Below are 25,126 nucleotides of genomic sequence, written 5' to 3' on the forward strand. Positions count from 1 at the left end.
TCGTTTAGATTAGCACTTAATTTGATCTCCCCATAACGGACTGTGGGAGAGCTCAAGGCCCTTTTCTAGGAACTTTTCTTTCACGTATTGCCTCAATCGTGTGTTTATTTTCTATTTCCGATTCTCTGAATTTAATCAAGGTTTACGTTGTGGTTCTAAACCCTTTTTCAAGAATATTAAGGCACGTGTAAAACTTCTGATGAATTTGGTGTGTGCAGGGAGGGGGGGGATATGGTCGGCCTTTCGTCTTTTCAGTTTCAGTTTTCAGTGTCGTGTGAAGTGCACAATGTCTTCGCGTAAACATTTAACTTTAAAAGATAAAGTCGACCTCATTAATGCGTATGATCGGCAAAAAAATAGTGTTCGCAATCTCGCTGCAAAATTCAAAATCGGGAAGACGCAGGTAAACGACATCCTAAAGAAAAAAAAATGAACTGCTCAAACAATTTTGGCAACATGGAAATGATCAGGTTCAAAAATCATTCCCGAAAACTGTTGGACTTCAAATTTGTCGCGCACGTGCTAAAAAAATTCCCATTAATGGGCCTATTATTAGGGAAAAAGCTTTGGAGGTTGCGAAATCTATGGGAGTAAATGAGTTCAAAACTTCTGTGGGATGGCTAGACAAGTTCAAAACTCAGCATAAAATTTCTTGGAAAACTGTAAGTGGTGAAGGTGGATCTGTTGATACTGGGGTTGTAACAGAGTGGACCGTCAAATTGGAAGATTTATGTCGTGATTTTGAAGCTAAGGATATTTACAACTGTGACGAAACAGGGTTGTTTTTTTAAAGCTCTTCCTGAAAACACAGTGAGTCTAAAAAACGAAAAGTGCCAGGGCGGAAAAATTTCTAAGGAACGCTTGACTGTACTATTGTGTACAAATATGCTGGGAGACTTTGAACAACCTCTTGTTATAGGAAAACCACAAAATCCTCGTTGTTTCAAGGGCATAAAGTTGAATCTTTTGGATGTTGACTGGAAGTCTAATAAAAAAGCGTGGATGACACGAGATATCATGAGCGAATGGATAAGTCACTTTAACCAAAACATGATTCTTCAAAACAGAAAAATTATTCTTTTCATGGATAATGCTGGATCTCACCCGCACATTGAATTGTCCAACATTCAAATTGTTTTTCTGCCACCAAACACAACTGCAGAGTGTCAGCCCTTGGATCAAGGGATAATAAAAAAATTTAAACTTCACTACAGAAAACGTGTTTTAAGACATCTCATTGCAAACATGAACGATGTAACATGTGCGAGTGACCTTGCAAAGAAAATCAGCATCCTAGATGCGATTCAATGGATTTCCTCTTCAGTAAACGCAATTAGAAAACAAACTGTCGTGAACTGTTTTGTAAAGTCTGGCTTCTCAAACACAAAAATTGAAGTTGTGAACAGCAATGTGGAGCACCAAGAAGAACAAGAACTTCAACATCTATTGATAATGTACGATACTTCCGCTGCAAGTGACCCTGGCTACAAAGATATAGACTCGAACCTCACTACAGAAGATGGTGCTCTAGATATCAACGACATTATCATCGATATTTTTCAAGAAGTTCCTCATGTTATTTGTTATTTTGGTTTTTTTTAGGAGCATTAGCAACTAAGGCCATATTGCTCTGGGATATGCGGTGGTCATTCCCTGACCTTTCCGCATCCTCCGTATTTGGTGGTGACGGGCTCGAACCCCGGTCTAATCAAGAAGCGTGTGCTACGCATTGCTGCTCCTTCCCACCTGGCTACGGAGGCGCAAGTTCCTCATGAGGATGAAGAAATGGAAGGAGGTCATTCTGTCGAAGAACATATTAACGACGAACCACCGATGAAAATAGAAGCGCTCATACAAATCAATCGTTTAAAAATGTTTTTCGCCGCTGAAGAAGATACCGAAGGACTTTCGATGGTTTCTTCACTCCAAATAAATGTTGAAAGCAAAATTATCAGCCGGAAGAAGGTGCAGAAGAAAATAAGTGATTAGTGTATGCATTTTTCTTAAGATAAAGTCATAATATGCATAGCACAATTGTATGTATATTATTTACAAAAATATTTTGCAAAATCTGTATTTAATTTAATTTTACATTAAACGTTTAACGATTTTCCTTTCTTTTTTTTTTTTTCTCCCTCAGACTTCTTGTTAGAGGCGCCTCCGTAGCCAGGTGGGAAGGAGCAGCAGTGCGTAGCACACGCTTCTTGATTAGACCGGGGTTCGAGCCCGTCACCACCAAATACGGAGCATGCGGAGAGGTCAGGGAATGACCACCGCACCGGAGCAATATGGCCTTAGTTGCTAATGCTCCTAAAAAAAACCAAATAACAACTTCTTGTTAGCGGACACTTCTCTCTAACGGACACATTTTCGTTCCCCATGGCTGTCCGTTAAAGGGAAGTTTCACTGTATATATATCTAGGTACTGTGGTGGGTTCCTCCCTTAACTTCAGCAACTTTAATACTTTATTGGTACTGTGTAGTTGATTGCAGCTTATGCCTGTCACATACCATACTGTATTATTTCTCTAAATCTGTATATGTTTTAATGTTCTTAGTATGAATATCTTTGAAGTGGGCTATGAAGTTCTTAACTGATAAGTAAAATATCCTAAATTGAGATGACAGTTTTTTTTATTAATAATGAATGAGTTTAGAGTTTACTTGTGAAAAAAAAACAAAAACAGCTTGATGCTCAGTTTTTATTAATGATCTACAAGTCATTATAACTTCTACATTACTTAATCTTGTACATTATCATTGCTAATTGCTGAACTTATGTAATTGTTATTTCAGCTGAATTGCCGATCAAAAATTTTGTCATGCTGCCATGTGGAGGTATTGGGGTTGATTCTGATACAACATGGAATGAACTTCATACAGCAAGTGCTGCTAGAATGTCGGCTGGATGTGTTACAGAATTAGCCTTAAAGGTGGCAACAGGTGAAGTAAAGGTCAGTACTTAATGTAATGTGTGAAAAGTTTTCTGTTTTCTTAAATGTTTATTTATTTATTATTTTTTTTGTTTCAAATTTATCATATTGTTACCAAATAATACTAAATAACATTGTGGTAATATAATAAATTTGGAGGAAAAATTATTAAAACATGAGAAATGGATGCATATTTAAGCTGTTCCTTTGATCTTTTGGCTGCATGATGTGCAGGTAAATAGAATTGATGTATGAAGAATTGAAACACTTTACCCTGTGTAAATTCAAAATCTGTTTTTATTTCTTGTTAGGAATAATTACATACTGCACAGGTACTTCATGGTACTTTTTCAGTACCATGAAATATCTGAGCAGTATCCCTAATTATTCTCTTTCTGTCTTTACAGTCTCTTCATCAGTGACTTTAAAGATAGCAAGGTAGTAGTAGTAGTAGTAGTAGCGGCATGTGATGCCAGAAAGCAAATGTATGAGCTTATGCAGCATCAGCCAAAAAAAAAAAAAAAAAATCACACCATTCTCTCCAAATGCCTGTCCAGTTCCTCCTTAAATTTATTCAACCTATCAACTTCCACAACGACAGATGGAAGTTTGTTCCAGCAATTAACCACCCGCTGGCTAAAGGAAAATTTCCGCACATCTATTCTACATCTGTCTTTTCTTAATTTGAATTTATGCCCCCTTAGATTCGTAATCTGAACAAGTGGAAGGATCCCATCAGAATTCAGCGTGCTCAACCCATTCAAGGCCTTATATACCTCAATCAGATCACCGCGCAGGTGCCTAGTCTCCAGCCACTGCAATTTGCAGAACTTAAGCCTCTCTTGGTAAGAGGATCCCTTCATTCCCCTCACCAATCTTGTTGCCCTTCTCTGTACACGCTCAAGTAAATCTACATCCTTCCTAAAATGAGGCCTCCAGACCTGTACGCAGTACTCAAGCCGTGGCCTGACCATTGCCTTATACTGAGGGATAATCACCTCCTTTTCCCTGCTAGCAAAATTCCTATATATCATTGACAAAATCCCATGACCTGCCCTGGCAGCCTGTCTGCATTGCTCAGAAAACTTCATATTTGCCTGCACAATTACTCCCAGGTCTTTTTCATTTTCTACCACCTTAAGTGTAGTACCACATAGTTGGTACGTTTCTCTGGGGTTACTTCTACCCATATGTAGTACTTTGCATTTGTCAAGGTTAAACTTCAGTTGCCACTTCTTAGCTCATCTGCCCAAATTATCTAGATCCTGTTGCAGTAGCACACTGCCATTACTATCATTAACAACCCTTCCAATCTTTGTATCATCTGCAAACTTCGACATTAAGCCTGATATACCTTCATCAATATCATTGATAAATATACAAAACAACAGTGGACCCAACACCGAACCCTGTGGGACTCCACTAATAACATTAGTCCAAGAAGAGCAGCACCCATTGATTACCACCCTCTGTCTTCTAGCACTTAACCATCCTTTTATCCATTGTAGCAACTTACCCTTAATACCATTCTGCTCCAATTTGTACAATAGTCTTCCATGCGCAACAGTGTCAAAAGCTTTCCTGAAATCCAAATATATGATATCAAAATTATTTTTCGCATCCAGTTCCTTTGTAACCACATCATAATATCCTATCAAATTTGTCAGACAAGACTTTCCCTTAACAAACCCATAGTGATGCTTAGAGATTGTTAATTATAAAATGCTAATATTTACCAATTGTGGTTGATGCTAAAAACATTTGGATTTAAAGGAAAGGACAAAAATTATTTCTAAAAACAATTTAAAAACTATTTTAAGGAACTAACCTACTTTGGATGCTGTTTTCTGTACAATTTCGTCAATTTGTAAATAGCAGTACAAAGGGTAGTTTTAAGTATTAGCATTATAAATAACACAATCTCTAACCATTCTTGTCCTGCTGTCTTTACAATACTGATGAAGTGATACAGAAAGTATCATGAAACATCTGAACAGTATCTATAATTATTCCTAAACAAAAAATAAAGGCAGATTCTGCCTATACATAGGATAAAGTGCTTTCAATTTCACATAATTCAACATGCATATTGACAACTTTTTTTTATGCTGTGACATATACAGCACTTCTTTATTTTCTTTTGAATGCAAATTATCTCATTATAATACTATGGGGTTGGTGTGATTTAGTGATTGAAGTGCTCATATACTGAAATACCAAATTTGTGTACTTTCAGTATAGCATACCTATTAAATAGGCTGCTCTGACCAAGCAAGATTAAGTATCCGCCATGCATCTATGCTTTCTGTGTATATTGCTATCAATTTGATCAACTTAGAAAGCTCTAGAAAAGCTGATGATTGGCTTTCTTCACTTTCAGCTTTAACTTTTACTATATTAACTTTAACTTTTACTATATTAACTTTAACTTTTACTATATGGGTGATTATTATTCATGTGATGAAAACTGTTTCTTCCTCATGTCTTTATTTATTCAAGATGTTACCTAAGCAATGTAGTGAAATCTTGGCTGCAAGGGAGGTTAACATTTCACTTGTGAAACATTAACCTAGTTACCCAAGAGCATTTTCTTCAAGTTGGGAAATGAAGAGTTCAGGATATGGGAATGGGGAGACAAAAGGTTCTGCTCTCTTCTACTGGAAGTATATTATATCAAGGAAGACAGAGTGAGCTTGGTGCATTAATCCAACAGTGATATCTATAATATCTCTTCTAGTTGGAGGATGAGTGTGTAGCTAGTAAATATCTGCAGATGTAAAATTCTGGCTAGACATTCTAATCATACTAAATGGAATTTAGGATTTTCATGAATGTTTTTCAGAAATTATTTTTTGAAATTCAGGTTCTTGGAATATTATAAATAATAGACCCGTGAAGATATATGTTTTTCTAAATAGGCAATATGATTATTGGCTTTATTGTTGTTACAACTTATACTTGAGCCTGGTCATTCTTTGTGAACATTTCTTTCTGCATATCTAAAATTTTTGAAGAACTCCTGCTTTTAATTTATGACAATTGTTGAAATAATTATAGTGGAGTGTATCTATATAATTGTAATATTTTTGCTTCCTTATATTACAGAATGGTTTTGCAGTAGTACGCCCTCCAGGACATCATGCAGAATATCAGCAGGCTATGTAAGCTTTCATTTTTTATATATTTATTGAATACATTGTAAATATTTTATTACAAGTTTTCTTTTATTTGTGAAATGTTAGCCTAGTTAAACTTGTAGAAAAGAATATTTTTATTTTTTATCATTAGGCATCATTTACTCAATTAACACCATCTTCCAGTTGAGGCATTTTTCTAGTTATTACAAGGGTCAGTCAGAACATAAAAGCTCATATTTTTTTTACTTCTGTAGGTCACTGTTGTGTGCAAGTGATAGTATCAATGTAATATCAGAACATTCAAGATCAGTTTTGCCTAGTTAATTTGATACAATGGATGGTAGCACAAAGCAAAGAATATGCAAGTATCATTGTAATACCGGAATACAAAAGATCAGTTTTGCATAGATGATTTGATGCAATGGATGAATTAATACAAAGCAATAAATTAGAAAAATATCCAAACTTCATGTGTGGTTTAAACAATAGGCTATAATAGAAATTTTTTTAGTTAATGAAATATATGTTGATGTAACTGTTCTGTGAATGTATGAACTGTTTGGTACTGGGAAAAGTAATTAATGAAATGAAGATGAGAGAAGCAGACCTCCCATAACAATTGTAGAGTAGTCATCCTTCTATTGCAATGACATCAGTCAGCAACACCTTCTGGGTGAGGAATGTTTGATTCTTCCACAGAGAGCTCAGATATTATTATTATTATTAGCCATAAGGTGCAAGGAAGCCTGAGGCTTATGCTGCACCAGCCAAAAAAAAAAAAAAAAAAAAATCTCATGTTACCCTGAGAGAGAGAGAGAGAGAGAGAGAGAGAGAGAGAGAGAGAGAGAGAGAGAGAGAGAGAGTCAGAAGTAGAAGGGAATTGGCAAGAAAGAAGAATGATGATATCCAGCTCAGGACCCTGGGTTTGGCAAAATACTCAAAGAAAATACTCAAACAGATGTGAGCCCCTTGGGTAATGTATGTACATATTATGAAAATCAGAAATTCATGATTAATGGATTTGTCTCCTGACTAATCGAAATGGCTAAAGTGTTGCTCCTCCATGACAGTGGGCCCACACAAATGTGCACATTACTAAAGTCATCACAAAATTTGGATGAACTTTGATGCCCCACCTTCCCAATTGCTCGAGTCTGGTCCAATCAGACCGTTATATTTGCAGTTCTTTAAAGGTAGGACTGCAGAGATATTACAAAGAAGATAAAACACATTGAACAGTAGAGAGAGAGAGAGAGAGAGAGAGAGAGAGACTTTTATAGAGGGGGAAAATACATGCTCTTGTTCAGTGTTGGAAGAAAACTCTTGAGAAAGATGATAAATGTATTGAAAGTAACTGTTCTTCATCAGTGTTATGGCTATGTATGGTTTAATTTTTGCATTTGTATTTCGGGAACTGCATGAAGTTAAAATTAGGAAGCTTTATTCTCTGACCGACCTGCATCGTTTCTGTATAATTTATGGAATTAACTAATTTATGCAACCAAACTCATAAGTATAGTTTTATAAATAAAACATAAGTTTTAAGATATAAAGAAACATTTTAAATATAAATTAGGTATATTGAAAATATGCCACAATGTATAGTAGAGTCCAGCAACTAGCTATAAAAACGCTTAAGCTTAGTAATGATACTTCACTTAGCCAGTATGACTAGTGTGTAGGCTCTGCTACTGTGCTATCATAGCTTAGTGATCAAGTGGGAGGGTGCATAAATACATATGCTTTGGATGATTTTAGTTCAAGACTATGTGACTGCCAAATGTGGTGCTATTTTTTTTAATTTTACCTTGTGAACTCCTGATCATTCATTCTTCCTGAAGTATAAACGAGGAAATTAATTTTTTTTGTTTATTAGACAATTCTCTGTTATTTGGGTTAATAACTATCTAAGGTTTGATTTCTCATTTTAGGGGATTCTGTTTCTTTAACTCAATTGCCATTGCAGCAAAACAACTTCAGCAAAGGTTAAAAATGGAAAAGATTCTCATTGTTGACTGGGTGAGTAATTAAATCTATCATATATTTAGTTAATTTAGACATTACATGCTTTGAGAGGTAATCCACCCCCAATTTTGTATGAAACATAATTTCAACCTTAGAAAAAAAGTGTTTTCTGATATATTTCACAAATAGGATCCAGAACATGCATATCTTTAGTGTATTAGGCTTTTGCATTTGAAAAATATAAATTATTCAGTAATAGCATTCATCTTACATATGCAGTATTGTTAATATGAGGTGTTTTGGTATTGCACTACAAATGAACATTTATTTTGTTTTGAGAAATATTACTGTCTTGAGTATCGATAAGGGTATCCAATCTGTGTGTTGGACAAGATTTTGCAGCTCCGACAAATGCTAAGTTTTTAATTATATTTAGCCATTTTATTGACTTAATTTTATATAAAATTATTTTCTATAAGTAGCTTATAGTCCTAGTCAAGCTCCTTGGTTTATTGTGAATTCAGATAGCGATTTTGAAAGTTAATACTTAGTGTCCGTAACTTGCCGCCATTGTTATACAATACAATGTATATCCCAAACTAGATAGCTCAAGGTTTAACGTAAAACTAGATAGTGAAACACGTAACACTGTAATAGAAATCTTTTAGCTTAGTATAGTATAGTATTATCAATTAATCATTAAAATTTATTAATCTTATTAAATTTCATTGTCAATTAAATTGTACTTAAATGGAATCATGACCCAGACTACAGCAGTAAAGCAATGCTCACAGATTAGATAGAGTTCTGTGGCTCGGGGGAGAACCGAAAGGGGCAATTCTCAAATGCATCACAGTCTAAAAAAGTGTGCAAAATGTGAAATGTTTGCTGACCTGTCTAGAAGAGTACATGATCTAGCCAAGGACAATGTCTTTGTGTGTGCAAGATGCAGAGACTGTGAGGAAATTAGGCACCAACTCAGTGTTCTCTTGGGCATCTATGAGAGTTTGAAATGTATGGTGGATGCCCTCAAGGAAATTGATAAGAGGAGCCCATCAAGCTCTCAGCTACCTAAATCAATGCCGGAGCTCATTCCTGTGCATCAGGCAACACAGTGGCAATCTCCAAGGCAGAATGCACTGGTCCCACAGGAACTAGTTATTGTTGGTGATTCTATTGTCAGGGAGATGGGGAATATATTATGCAAAAGGATAGGTAGAACAGGACCAGGGTATGTCTGCAGGCACAAAAGTTGATGACATTGTAGAACAGATATCATCTTTTAAGAGCACAAAAGGTGATGTTGTTGTACACGCTGGCACTAATGACCTTAAGAGTAAGAGATCTGCAGATTTGCTTAAAAAGTACAGGTCAATATTGAAAAAAAGTTGCAAGCTAGAGTTGAATCAGAAAGTTTCTGCAATTCTGCTCAGACACAATAGGAGGGAGTATATGATGAGAGCCTTATCAATCAATTCAGCCCTGGAGAGATTGTGCGAGACTCATGGGTTAGAATTTTTTCAGTGTGGTCTGTGCTTGCTAACAGGAGAAACTCCTTCTACAGGGATGGGATACGCTTAAATGGAAAGGGTGCAAGAATATTTTCTGATGCTATCAAGGCAGTGTTAAGTGGGTCAGAAAACTGCTAGCTTGGGGGGAAGGGATTCACAGACTAAAAGATTAACAGTAGCCACAGGCAGAGGCGAAAGCGATTCTTGCACTGCTTCTATTGTAACAAGTGGTAGCCTAGGGAGCACGTTGCTGGGGACTTCAAGAGCTGCTGGGAGTCATGGAACAAATAAATACATAGGCTGTGTTAGGGTAATTAAGAGTAGAAACAGGTGCATGTATACTTGCATGTACACCAATGCTAGGAGTATAGTTAATAAATTTGATGAGCTTGAAGTGCTAGTCAAGACATCAAAGGCAGATATTGTTGGGATATCAGAGACATGGTGTCACACAGATATAAGCAGTGCAGAATTGGAATTTGGGGAGTACAATGTGTACAGAAAGGATAAACAGGCTAGGAAGGGAGGAGGGGTTATCCTGTTAGTTAAGAAACACATAAAATCTAATGAAGTGCATCCAATTGATGTTGGTGGACAATGCAGTGTTGAGGTTGTTTGGTGTGAAATAAGCACTGGGAAAGGAAAAATAAGAGTAGGAGTGTGTTATAGGCCTAATGACTCGAATGAGTACAATGAACAATTGTGCAGAGAAATAGTGGGCCAGTAAATCAGAATGTATTGTAATGGGGGATTTTAACTTTCCAGATATTGACTGGAACTTGCAGATTGGTCACTCGCATGATAGCAAGACTTTTGTGGATTTATTGGAGGATTGTTTTCTACAGCAACATGTTCAAGGGACAACCAGAGGGGGTAATACTCTTGATCTGATTATCAGCATTGATGACTCATGAATTAGGAATTTGCAAATAAAGGAACCACTAGGAGACAGTTATCACAGTCTACTGATGTGGGATTTACTTAAAGATGTAACTACCATCAAGAGTAAAGGGAAGGTTTTTTGTTTTCGTAAAGGTGATTAGTGGCCTCAGGCAGTTTTTGAATTCTATACAGTGGGATCAACTGATGATGTTAAAAACAGTGAATTCTAAATGGGAGGCCTTCAGTAAATCAGAATGTCTTGTAATGGGGGATTTTAACTTTCTTGGAAGCTACTAGGTTTTTCATACCAACTAAGAAATACTGTTAAAGATTTAGTCCTAAATGGATGTCAGATGAACTAATGAGGTTCATGGCAGAGAAGAAAAATGTGTCGGATGCATATGAGATAAGAATAGATGTGCGGAAGTTTGCCTCTAGCCAGCGGGTAATTGATTGCTGAAGCCAACTTCCATCTGTTGTTGTGGAAGTTGATAGCTTAAATAAATTCAAGGCAGAACTAGACAAACATTTGGAATGAATGGATCAGTGAAATGGGAAGGTTTTTTTTTTTTTTTTCTGGCTGATGCTGTTTATGCATGCTTTCTTGCATCCTGTGCCTCTACTAATGCTAATTCTAATGCTAAATAAATTAAATAAATGAACTAAATTTCATTTAGAATTTATTTAGATTATATAATTTAGATCATATATTTAATATTGCCTTATTCTATTTCATTCTATTCTGTACTCCTTTAATTTAAACAATTCTTATTCTTATTTCTATTTATTTAATTTTTTATCACATATCCTTAATTAAATGTGTATCAATATCTCCCATTACCTATTAAGCCAATACCTGCAATAACAATACCCTTAGAGCACAAGTAAATCCTGGGATTGAGACTGTAAAATATAATCCCTTAAACTCTTTCCCACCAAACCACCTGGTAACAAGATTAAATAAACCATGTTTCACCAATAAACAAATCAATTAATTCTTGTGACCAAAGTGATCTTTTATGACAGACATATTGAAAAAACTGTGAGTAAGTGTTTGGGTATTATTGTTATTTACTGTATAAAAATTAACCTTAAAACAAAATTCTTCAAATCAGATCTTAGTTTTATTTACTAAAATGTTAATTCTACTAAAATATTTTTAAGCATTCCATAATAATAATCCTTAGTTACTGTCTTTGCAGCCACTGAAGAAGTGCTAAGAAAATAGCATGAAATGTTTGATCCCCATTATACAAATTTCCAATTTGGAAATAAATATAATAATACCAATGTAGATTTTGAGTACTTTATTATCTTCAAAAAATATTTTGCTTATATTAACAGTAAAAGGAAGGGATCGAATCACATTGTTCCACTTGCTATTGATGGTTTAATTTTTGATCATCCTGCTCAGATTATTGACAAACCGAATAGATATTTTGCATCTGCATTTGCACATGAGGAATTCTTTAGGGAAGGGAAAGCCAGACGTTTATCAAACTCTAACAGGGAGCTAAATGACTTTGTGATAACTGAGAGGAAAGTGAAAGAGAAAGTGTTGAAACTAAACATAAAAAGGCACCTGGGACAGACGGCTTCGGTTCAGTTATATTATGGACACAGCAAAGGAAGTAACCAAACCATTAGCCATAATAATTATTACATCTTTGGATTCGGGGGAGGTCCCTGTAGACTGGAGATATGCAAATGTATCCTCAATTCAGAAAGGGGTAGCAAAAGGTGACATGAGTAATTATAGACCTGTTAGCTTCTTCTGTTCCAGGGAAAATAATGGAGTTACTGGTTAAAGACATAATGCAGGATCATCTAGACAGGAGTACAGTTTACAGCAGTGTGGCATTAAAGACAAGTTACTGCTATGGATAAAGGAATGGCTCAGTGAGAGAAGATAGTGGTTATCAGTGGACACTGCTTTTTGTGAACTAACGTTATTAGTGGAGTTCCCCAGGATTCAGTGCTGGGCTCATTTGTTTTCTACATTTATTAATGATATTGATGAAGGTATATCAGGCTCTGTCTTAGTTTGCAGATGGTAGGAAGGTTGGCAGGGTGGTTAATGGCAGTAATCAATGTAAGCTAACTACTGCAGCAGTGTCTAGAAAAATTAGGCTGATGGGCTGCAGAATGGCAGTTGAAGTTTAACATTGACAAATGCGGATATCATCTTTTAAGGGCACAAAAAGGTGATATAGTTGTACACGTTGGCACTAATGATATTAAGAGTAGGAGACCGGCGGAATTACTTACCAAGTACAGGTCACTGTTGAAAAAAAGCCGTGAATTAGGGTTGAATTTGAAAGTGTCTGCAATTCTGCCCAGACATGATAGGACGGAGTATATGATGAGAGCCCTGTCGATCAATTCGGCCCTGGAAGGATTGTGCAAGGCCCAAGGGGTAGAATTTTTTTCAGCCTGGTCTGTACTTGTTAACAGGAGAGACTGCTTCTACAGGGATGGGATACACTTAAATAGAAAGGGTGCAAGAATGTTTGCTGATGCTATTGAGGCAGTGTTAGGTGGGTAGGAAAACTGCTAGATTGGAGGGATACAAGGACTAATAGATTAACAGTAGCCACTGGCAGAGGTGAAAGTGATTCTTGCACTGCTTCTGTTGGAATGAGCCGCAGCCTGGAAAATAAGGTGCAGGATATTTCAGAGACTGCTGGGAATCATTGGGGTACAAATAAACACATAGGTTGTGTTAGGGTAGCTAAGAAAAAGAACAGGTGCATGTATACTTGCATGTACACCAATGCTAGGAGTTAGGTAAATAAATTTGATGAATTTGAGGTATTTCTCAAAACTTCAAAGGCAGATATTGTGGGGATTTCAGAGACGTGGTGTCACACAGATATAAGGAATGCAGAACTGGAATTTGGGGAGTACAATGTCTACAGAAAGGATAGACAGGGTAGGAATGGAGGAGGGGTTATGCTATTAGTTAAGAAATACATAAAATCCAAGGAAGTGAAGCCAATCGACATTGCTGGACAGTGCAGTGTCGAGTCAGTTTGGTGTGACATAAGCATTGGGAGATCAAAATTGAGAGTAGGAGTGTGCTATAGGCCTACAGGGAAATAGTGGGCCAGTAAATCAGAGAGTCTTATAATGGGGGATTTTAATTTCCCAGATATTGACTGGAATTTGGGGCTGGTCACTCACACATGAGCAAGGCTTTTGTGGATTTATTGGATGATTGTTTTCTACATCAGCATGTTCGGGAGGCAACTAGAGGGAGTAATACTCTTGATTTGATTATCAGTAGTGATTCTTCATGCATTAAGAATCTGCAGGTAAATGAACCACTAGGTGGCAGTGATCACAGTGTGCTGAAGTGGGATTTACTCAAAGAGGTAACTACCATTAGGGGTAAAGGGAAGGGTTATTGCTTTCGTAAAGGCAACTACGATGGACTGTGACAGTATTTAAATTCTATACAGTGCGACCAACTGATGAAGTTACCAACAGCAAATTCAAAATGGGAAGCATTCAAAGAACTTATCTTGGAAGCTACTAGGCTTTACATACCAACTAAGAAATATTGTTCAAGGTTTAGGCCTAAGTGGATGTCAGATGAACTAATGAGACATATGGCAGAGAAGAAAAATGCATGGGATACATACAGATTAACACGTGACACAGAAGCCTATAATAGATACAACTTGATCTGTAACCAAGTTACAAAGGAGGTTAGGCAGACAAAGGCAGATTAAGAGAAATCTTTGGCAAGAGATGCAAAGAAAAACAGCAAAGAGTTCTTTACTTATGTAAACTCTAGAAGGAAGAGGATGAATCAGATTGGTCCACTTGATGTCGATAGGTCAACTGTTGATGATCCTGCTCAGGTAGCTAACAAACTGAATGAATATTTTGCATCGACATTCACACATTAGGAGTTATTCAGTGAGGGGAATGCCAGAGGTGTATTCAACTCTGGCAGTAAGCTAGAGAATCTTGTAATAACTGAGAGTAAAGTGGAGGAGAAATTGTTGAAGATAAACACAAGAAAGGCACCTGGGGTGGATGGGATCTATCCAGTTATATTAAAGGAGGCAGCAAAGGAAGTAAGCAAACCCTTAGCCATAATTATGAGAGCTTCCTTGGATTCGGGGGAAGTACCCATGGACTGGAGATGTGCAAATGTGACCCCAATTCACAAAGGAGGATCAAAGGGCGACACAAGTAATTGTAGACCTGTTAGTTTAACTTCTGTTCCTGGAAAATTAATGGAGGCACTGGTTAAAGAAGCACTGCAGGATCATCTAGACAAGACTTCAGTCATAGCTCAGACACAGAATGGTTTTGTTAAGGGGAAGTCTTGCCTGACCAATTTGATTGGATACTATGATGCAGTCACAAAAGAACTGGATGCAGTGAATAACTTTGATATTATATACTTGGATCTTAGAAAGGCTTTTGATACTGTTGCACATGGAAGACTGCTGCACAAATTGGAGCAGTGTGGCATTGGAGGCAAATTGCTGCTATGGATAAAGGGGTGGTTGAGGGGGAGAAGACAGAGTGTTAATCAATGGACACTGCTCATCGTGGACTAATGTTATTAGTGGAGTCCCTCAGGGTTCAGTATTGGGTCCATTATTGTTTTCTGTATTTATAAATGATATTGATGATGGTATATCAAGCTTAATGTCCAAGTTTGCAGACGATACGAAGGTTGGCAGGGTTCTCAAGGACACTACTGACACTATGCTACTGCAACAGGATCTGGAAAGCATTAGCATTAGTAGAGGCATTTGATGCAAGAAAGCAAGCTTATGCAGCATCAGCCAGCTGAGATGTGGCAAATGAAGTTTAACATTGACAAATGTAAAGTACTACATATGGGAAACAGCAACCCCAGAACAACGTATCAACTCTGTGGTACTACACTGACAGTGGTAGAGAATGAAAGGGACTTGGGGGTGGTTGTGCAGGCAGATATGAAGTTTTCTGAGCAGTGCATACAGGCTGCAAGAGTAGCTCATGGTGTATTGTTGATGATATATAGGAATTTTTCTAGCAGGGATAAGGAGGTGATCATTCCGTTGTATAAGGCAATGGTCAGACCACACCTAGAGTACTGTATACAGGTCTGGAGGCCTCATTTCAAGGAGGATGTAGAGATGCTGGAACGAGTACAGAGAAGGGCAACAAGATTAGTGAATGGAACAAAGAGGTGCTCTTACGAAGAAAGGCTTAAGTTTTGCAAATTACAGTGGTTGGAGACTAGGCTCCGGCGAGGTGATCTGATAGAGGTGTATAAAACCTTGAATGGTTTGAGCATGCTCAATGCTGATGGGATTCTTCCTCTTGCTCAGAATAATCACCTGAGAGGGCATAAATTTAAACTGAGAAAAGACAGGTGTAGGATAGACGTGAGGAAATTTGCCTTTAGCCAGTGGGTGGTTAGTTGGTGGAACAGACTTCCATCCCTTGTCGTGGAAGTTGATAGCCTAAATAAGTTTAAGGCTCAGCTGGACAGGTATTTCGAACGAACGGAGGGGTGAAGTGGAAGGTTTTTATTTTTTATTTATTTTTTTTTTATTTATTTTTTTATTTTTATTTTTTTATCACTGCCCTTCTCTTCACCCAAATGTAGCATTTGGAGACTAGGTATCTGGAAAGTGATCTGATTGAGGTGAATTGATTTCGTAAGCTAAATGCTGATGGCATTCTTTGTCTTGCTCAGACTACACACGCGAGGGAGACATAAATTCAAATTAAGGAAGGAAGTTAGGAAAGTTGCAGGATAGATGTGTAGAAGTTTGTCTTCATCCAGCAGGCAGTTGATTGTTGGAATAAACTTCCATCTGTTGGAATAAAGACCAATAGATTGACAGTAGCCACTGACAGAGGTGAAAGAGATTCTTGCACTGCTTCTATTAGAATGAGCAGAAGCCTGAAAAACAAGATGCATGGTATTTCAGAGACTGCTGGTAGCCATTGCGGTACAAGTAAACACATGGGTTGTGTTAGGGTAGCTAAGAATAGAAACAGGTGCAGGTATACTTGCGTGTACACCAATGCTAGGAGTTTAGTAAATAAATTTGATGAATTTGAGGTATTGCTCAAAACATCAAAGGCAGATATTGTTGGGATATCAGAGACGTGGTGTCACACAGATATAAGGGATGCAGAACTGCAATTTGGGGAGTACAATGTCTACAGAAAGGATAGACAGGATAGGAAGGGGGGAGCGGTTATGCTATTAGTTAAAAAACACATAAAAACCAAGGAAGTGAAGCCAGTCGACATCGCTGGACAGTGCAGTGTTGAGTCAGTTTGGTGTGACATAAGCATTGGGAGATCAAAATTGAGAGTAGGAGTGTGCTATAGGCCTAATGACTCTGATGAGTATAATAAGGAACTGTACAGGGAAATAGAGTGGGCCAGTAAATCAGAGAGTCTTATAATGGGTGATTTTAATTTCCCAGATATTGACTGGAATTTGGGGGCTGGTTACTCACACACTAGCAGGGCTTTTGTGGATTTATTGGATGATTGTTTTCTACATCAGCATGTTCGGAAGGCAACTAGAGGGTGTAATACTCTTGATTTGATTATCAGCAGTGATTCTTCATGCATTAAGAATCTGCAGATAAATGAACCACTAGTTGGCAGTGATCACAGATTTGATTATCAGCAGTGATTCTTCATGTATTAAGAATCTGCAGATAAATGAACCACTAGGTGGCAGTGATCACAGTGTGCTGAAGTGGGATTTACTGTAAGAGGTAACTACCATTAGGGGTAAAGGGAAGGGTTATTGCTTCCGTAAAGGCGACTACGATGGACTGAGACAGTATTTAAATTCTATACAGTGGGACCAACTGATGATGTTACCAACAGCAAATTCAAAATGGGAAGCATTCAAAGAACTTATCTTGGAAGCTACTAGGCTTTACATACCAACTAAGAAATATTGTTCAAGGTTTAGGCCAAAATGGATGTCAGATGAACTAATGAGGCATATGGCAGAGAAGAAAAATGCATGGGATACTTACAAATTAACACATGACACAGAAGCCTATGATAGATACAAGTTGATATGCAACCAAGTTACAAAGGAGGTTAGGCAGGCGAAGGCAGATTACGAGAAATCCTTGGCAAGGGATGCAAAGAAAAACAGCAAAGCGTTCTTTACTTATGTAAACTCTAGAAGGAAGGGGATGAATCAGATTGGTCCACTTGATATTGATGGGTCAACTGTTGATGATCCTGCTCAGGTAGCTAACAAACTAAATGAATATTTTGCATCGACATTCACACATGAGGAGTTATTCAGCAAGGGGAATGCCAGAGGTGTATTCAACTCTAGCAGTAAGCTACAGAATCTGGAAATAACTGGGAGTAAAGTGGAGGAGAAACTGTTGAAGATAAACACAAGAAAGGCACCCGGGGTGGATGGGATCTATCCAGTTATATTAAAGGAGGCAGCAAAGGAGGTAAGCAAACCCTTAGCCATAATTATGAGAGCTTCCTTGGACTCAGGGGAGGTACCCATAGACTGGAAATGTGCAAATGTGACCCCAATTCACAAAGGAGGATCAAAGGCTGACACAAGTAATTATAGACCTGTGAGCTTAACTTCTGTTCCAGGAAAATTAATGGAGGCACTGGTTAAAGAAGCACTGCAGGATCATTTAGACAAGACCTCAGTTATAGCTCAGACACAGCATGGTTTTGTTAAGGGGAAGTCTTGCCTGACCAACTTGATTGGATACTATGATGTAGTCACAAAAGAACTGGATGCAGGGAATAACTTTGATATTATATACTTGGATCTTAGAAAGGCTTTTGGTACTGTTGCACATGGAAGACTGCTACACAAATTGGAGCAGTGTGACACTGGAGGCAAATTGCTGCTATGGATAAAGGGGTGGTTGAGGGGGAGAAGATAGAGAGTGGTAATCAATGGACACTGCTCATCGTGGACTAATGTTATTAGTGGAGTCCCTCAGGGCTCAGTGTTGGGTCCATTATTGTTTTCTGTATTTATAAATGATATTGATGATGGTATATCAAGCTTAATGTCCAAGTTTGCAGATGATACAAAGGTTGGCAGGGTTGTCAAGGACACTACTGACACTATGCTGCTGCAACAGGATCTGGAAAGGTTGAGCAGATGGGCTGAGAGGTGGCAAATGAAGTTTAACATTGACAAATGTAAAGTACTACACATGGGAAACAGCAACCCCAGAGCAACGTATCAACTCTGTGGTACTACACTGACAGTGGTAGAGAATGAAAGGGACTTGGGGGTGATTGTGCAGGCAGATATGAAGTTCTCTGAGCAGTGCAGATGGGCTGCAAGAGTAGCTCATGGAGTATTGTCAATGATATACAGGAATTTTTCCAGCAGGGATAAGGAGGTGATTATTCCATTGTATAAGGCAATGGTCAGGCCACACCTAGAGTACTGTATACAGGTCTGGAGGCCTCATTTCAAGAAGGATGTAGAGCTGCTGGAACGAGTACAGAGAAGGGCAACAAGATTAGTGAATGGAACAAAGGGGTGCTCTTACGAAGAAAGGCTTAAGTTTTGCAAATTACAGTGTCTGGAGACTAGGCACCAGCGAGGTGATCTGATAGAGGTGTATAAAGCCTTGATTGGTTTAAGCATGCTCAATGCTGATGGGATTCTTCCTCTAGCTCAGAAAAATCACCTGAGAGGGCATAAATTCAAATTGAGGAAAGACAGATGTAGGATAGACGTGCGGAAATTTGCCTTTAGCCAGCAAGTGGTTGGTTGGTGGAACAGACTGCCATCCCTTGTGGTGGAGGTTGATAGCCTAAATAAGTTTAAGGCTCAGCTGGACAGGTATTTTGAACGAACAGAGGGGTGAAGTGGTAGTGGGTTTTTTTTTTTTTTTTTTTTTTTGGCTGATGCTGCATAAGCTTGCTTTCTTGCATCAAATGCCTCTACTAATGGTAATGCTAATCTGTTGTCATGGAAGTGAGTAGTTTGAATAATTTCAAGGAGGAATGAGACAAATTATTGTATTGGAGGGCATGAACAAGTGATGTAAGAAGTTTCTTGATTTGATTTTTTTTGGCTGATGCTTTATAAAAGCTTGCTTTTTTTGCATCTACTAATGCTAATACTTGCCACTACTAATACTAATACTGTCAGTCTTATAATTTTTTTTTTGTTACAGACTAAATGTTTCTTATTCCAAAGTTAGGATATGAGGAGATTTATAATTTGCCTGCAAGACTGGGAATTTAAAGCCTTACAGGGTTATGTTGAGAAACAAATTGTCCAAACCTGTTCCCCATTAATATTAAATTATTTGCTACTTTTTCAGATCATATTTTAATTTACTAAACATCAATAAAATGTACATGGTAATTAATAATTAAATAAAAAAGGGCTGTCCCCTCATAAATAATTTTTTAGACTTTATCTTTTACTAATGAAGTATTTATACATTCCTCTGTCTCTGCAACAACTTAAATTTGAACAGCCATTCTTGTTATGCTGTACTTAAATAAACAAACTATACCCCAGGGGCTCACATCTGGTGAGTATGGGCTTGGCACACCCGGGGTCCTGAGCTGGATATCATCATTCTTCTTTCTTGGTGATTCCCTTCTACTTTTGACTCTCTCTCTCTCTCTCTCTCTCTCTCTCTCTCTCTCTCTCTCCTCTCTCTCTCTCTCTCTCTCTCTCTCTCTCTCTCAGGGTAACTCAGAAATTTTTTTTTGGCTGGTGCGGCATAAGCCTCAGGCTTCCTTGCACCTTATGACTAATAATAATAATAAACAATACAAGAAGAAATTAAATTAGCATTAGCATTAGCATTAGTAGAGGCATTTGATGCAAGAAAGCAAGCTTATGCTTGCTTAAAATTAACCTGCAAGAGCTGATGCTCATTCAGAGAAGTACAGCAACATAGAATCCTGCAAAGAAAGGTTCAGCTGCAGCCAGAATGATGTAAAGACTGAATTCCATGCACAAATTCCAAAGTAAATACCAACATATTTTCCAAGGTGAAAAATAACACAAAAGAAAGTTGCTTTAATTTTGTTTTTGTATTGTTTAGTTTCTTTATTTAAATTAGTGTAGGTGAGATAGTGGCAGCACTCACAAGCATAACTTATTGCAGTTAGCAGAAAATTCACTCATGGGGAAAAAAAAGTTAATTTAATTTGAACATTTCAGAATCTCTACTAAATCCTATTTTCAAGATGGAAAATGGAGTATAATCAGCTTACTTATGTTTTACAAACTAAACTAAACTTCTAATCACATCTCACAGAATAGAGTAGCAATCTTGAAATATGGCTGATTTACAGTATATAACCATGAAAAGATTAGGTCTTCAGAGTGGAATGAGAAGTAACACTACATATCTTTTTTAGTATCTTATCTTAAACATCACTGAAGTAGTGTGTTATTGAAATATCTTCACATATCCACTCAAAAGGGAAGGAAACCATTTTAACATATAATGAAATTAGGAGAATCCCCTTAATGATTTCCTCTTTCTCAGACTACACACACGAGGGGACATAAATTCAAATGAGGAAGGAAGGTTGCGGAATAGATATGTAGAAGTTTACCTTCATTCAGTGGGTTGTTGATTGTTGGAACAAACTTCCATCTGTTGTTATGGAAGTGAGTAATTGAATAAATTCAAGAAAGAACCAGACAAACTATTGGAAAGGGTGGTCAGATGTGATGTTTTTTTTTTTTTTTTTTTGGCTGATGCTGTATAAGCTTGCTTTCTTGTTTCATTTGCCACTACTAAAAAATTGAGGCATAAGCCAGTTAAGATGTCCAGGTAAGTCTTCCAGTTGATCATATTTTCCATAAACAAGGAAATGGCCATAAACTTTCTAATGCAAAATACTTCAAAACATGGTTATTTTTGGTGAGTTGTTTTATCTCCAATGACTTGGTGAAGATTTTCAGTACCCCACCTCAGTCTTGTATTGGCTAACTTTCTTGCTGGAGCAAAAAGTGAACCACCACTGAAAACAGGCCTTACTGCCACATCATCCTCTTCTATTTTGTTCAAAGTTGCAGGAAAAACTCACATGGCTCGTGTTGTTGTTCAGTTGTAATTACAACTTGTAAGTTTTCCAAAGTGAATGCTTCCAGACTAGACTGTTGTGTGAAGCATATGACCTTGTGGCTACATCTGTTGGCAAACCTTTTTTAGGCTTTGAAAGTTGCATGTTGCACTTGCTTCTCTTACATGTTGCACTGTGTCATTTCATCAGTAGCAAACTAGATTCTTACTCTTGCAGATAACAGCATTTTCTTTAAAACTGCTTAACCACTCATAAATTGAATGATTGGTGCTATGGCAGGTTTTTTTTTTTTTTTTTGCTGATGCTGTAATAAGCTTGCTTTTTTGCATCATTTGTCACTACTAATAATAAAATTACATTATACTCTGGTCACTGGAGCTTTCTTTGGAACTAGATGATATAGAATACTTTTTTCCGTGGAGATACAATGGCTGATGGTATCTCCATGGAAATACCATCAGCATGATAGGGACACACTAGATCTAGACATCTGCTGTGACTAACAGACATCCAGGTCTAGCATGCACAAAGTATTAAATGAAATTGATGTAGATGATTATTGAACATGAAATATTAGTGAAATTGGTATAGATAAAATAATGTTTGCAAAAACCAGAAAAGCGCAATTTTTGTAAAATTTTGAATTCTGTTAATTTTATTGTACTATGTTTTTCTTAACATCACTAATACATATATTGTAATAGTTATATAACGTTCATTTTCAAGTAATTTAATAAATATATGTATTTGTAGTAAAAAATGTAATTTTCATGTTCTTCCTTACACACAAATGAGAGGTAATGATACAAAATTTTTGTTGGAGAATTGGGGGTTGTGAGTCTTTTTTTTTTTTTTGCACACTGGCAGCAAATATCATGGATTGATCCTGTTTCTAGTGATTAAAAATTTTTTGCAGAATTTAACTATTTGGTATTTGACAATTAATGTGTGGTTAGTGTTTTGTGAACATCTGAAAGTATATATACTTCTTTTTGAATCACCATGTTTAATTTATTTACAGAATTTAACTATTTGGTATTTGACAATTAATGTGTGGTTAGTGTTTTGTGAACATCTGAAAGTATATACATTTTCAAACATCTGAAAGTATATATACTTCTTTTTGAATCACCATGTTTAATTTATTTTTCTAGGATGTTCATCATGGGAATGGTCTTCAGCAAATATTTTATGATGACTCCCACGTTCTTTATATTTCTCTTCACCGCCATGATGATGGTAATTTCTTCCCAGGAACTGGAGATCCTCAAGAGGTATTTGCTTCTTGTCATATTCATTCCTATCTTTATCTCTATCTTTACATTTTTTTCTCTTTTTCTTCTTTTCAGGAATTTAATACCAGGTCATTGAGCCATCAGTAACTCAATCCACTTCTCATTATCTGCTGTATCATGGACATCTTAACTCTGCTCCTGAGTTAGGATGAATTGTGGGCACCTCTGTAGCCAGGTGGGCAGGAGCAGCAGTGCGTAGCACACACTTCTTGATTAGACCTGGATTCGAGCCCGTGACCACCAAATATGGAGGATGCGGAAAGGTCAGGGAATGACCACCGCATATCCCCGGAGCAATATGGCCTTAGTTGCTAATGCTCCTAAAAACCAAATAACAATGGATGAATTGTAATGGCCATCACAATTATCTTTTTAATTCTGTTGTATTAATGTACTCTATTATTTTAATACATTCCCATTCTTTTAGTCTTGCCTAAATCTTTAATTTTATGATTTTCAGAAGTCATGTGTTGTTTCCATACATTAATGCATGTCCAACCATTAATTCGTTCCTGATTTATGCAATTTAAATATCCTCTATAGAAATAATTTCCTATTCTGTTCTATTTATCTATTTTCTTTTTCATGTTTTTTATTTTGCTATTACCTTATAATGTTGGTAACCTAAGTACTGTACCCTTTTCTGATTACTTCTTAATTTTGCATTTTTTTTAATAGGTTGGTGCTGATGATGGGATTGGTTTTAATGTAAACATAGCATGGTCTGGTTCACTTAATCCTCCACTAGGAGATGCAGAATATATTGCAGCTTTTAGGTAAGGTTTTTGCTTTGTTATACTTTAATTGGAAGCTACAAGTATTATTAACCTAGTAGTGATGATTGTGGTATGCATACATAGTTTGGTTTTAGTACACCTGAAAGGTGTAACATGAAGAAAATCTTTGTACAAAAGTTTTGGTTGAAAGTTAATGACTGAAACTTTTTCTGCCTTCCTAAATATATATATATTAGTTTTACCAGAGTAGTTTTTCAAGTAAAAGTTTATGCAATTTAAATATCCTCTATAGAAATAATTTCCTATTCTTTTCTATTTATCTATTTTCTTTTTCATGTTTTTTTATTTTGCTATTACCTAAGTAATTTCTTATTCTATTCTATTTATCTACTTACTTTTTCATGCTTTTTATTTTCCTAGTGCAATTTTGTGAAAACCCCTATTAAGTGCAGCAAGACCACAATTGCAACCCTTTACAAGTGTTGTCCAAAAAAATATTTATAAATAAATATATATATTTATAAATTTTTTATTTATAAATAAATAAATTATTTTAAAAATTTTTTTTATAAATTTTTATTTATAAACATATATATGTTTACCTGAAAGTATGTAAATTTAAAAAAAACATGCACCCACATCCACACAGTATATATATATATATATATATATATATATATATATCTACTGTGTGGATGTGGGTGCATGTTTTTTTTAAATTTACATACTGTATAAGCAGAAATACATGCACTCGCATAATTTTTGCTTGCTTAACAGTTTTATAAGCTTAAATGGTAGAGATTGATGGTAAATTAAGAAAACATTAGCAGATATCCAATTAAAACAAATATATCAGCACCCCCTTGATGGCATCCTTAACAGAATTACTTTTTCATGCTTTTTATTTTCCTATATCTATTTCCTATAACAGAAAACCACAACAAAATGATTAATATGAAGCAGAAATAAAATAAAGCAGATCACTAATTGTAACCCCATCTCATGAGCCCCAGCGGTTGGTCTACTTTAAGTTATTGTCAGATCACAAGACAGTGATGGCAATGGAATCACTTCATTTCAAACATTAAACATATCGGTGTTATTAGTGAATTGTCCAATAAACAAATTGGTGTATTAGTGAACTGAGCAGTAAACAAATCAGTGTGCCTATACAATAGATTTGGAGTAATTGTGGCCCTTATGTGATGAAAAATTAAAGTGCAGCAGGTGAATGAGCACTCACAAAGCGAGTGCTCATTCATCCAAGCCACTAGCAGAGCAATGTTAAATAAGAACTTGAAAGTAAGAAAAAATCATAGTATGAGCAGATGGCACATTTGCACCTCAGCCTACCACTGCTACTATATAATATACTTTAATAAATAAATAAATTTGAATAAATAATATAATAATGAAAAAAATAAGGAAGAAAGCGCAGAAAGATAGTCAGAGCATTGGCTGGTACAATACATGCTTTTCTTAATACCTTTCAGTACCTTTTTCCAGTATTCTTTTCTTTATTATATGATTTATTTATAAACATATGTTATATGGTAGTAGTGGATTGGGATGCAAATACAATGTTCATACCGCCATCTATAATGT

General features: G+C 36.5%; 1 protein-coding gene across 4 annotated transcripts in view; it reads left to right on the forward strand.

Annotated features, from left to right (window-relative positions):
* Positions 1 to 25,126, forward strand: part of LOC150090364 (histone deacetylase 4-like) — a 449,332-nt gene that overhangs the window by 385,722 nt on the left and 38,484 nt on the right. For all 4 annotated transcript variants that reach the window (XM_090389832.1, XM_090389833.1, XM_090389834.1 and 1 more), the window contains 5 exons: positions 2,797 to 2,954; positions 6,039 to 6,094; positions 8,002 to 8,089; positions 22,644 to 22,763; positions 23,463 to 23,560. In XM_090389832.1, the coding sequence (XP_090245958.1) occupies positions 2,797 to 2,954; positions 6,039 to 6,094; positions 8,002 to 8,089; positions 22,644 to 22,763; positions 23,463 to 23,560 (520 nt within the window). The remainder of the gene's footprint in view (positions 1 to 2,796; positions 2,955 to 6,038; positions 6,095 to 8,001; positions 8,090 to 22,643; positions 22,764 to 23,462; positions 23,561 to 25,126) is intronic.

This window comes from Mastigoproctus giganteus, chromosome 2 (genome assembly GCF_048544385.1).
Source record: "Mastigoproctus giganteus isolate SK-2022 chromosome 2, ASM4854438v1, whole genome shotgun sequence".
Lineage (NCBI taxonomy): Eukaryota > Metazoa > Arthropoda > Arachnida > Uropygi > Thelyphonidae > Mastigoproctus > Mastigoproctus giganteus.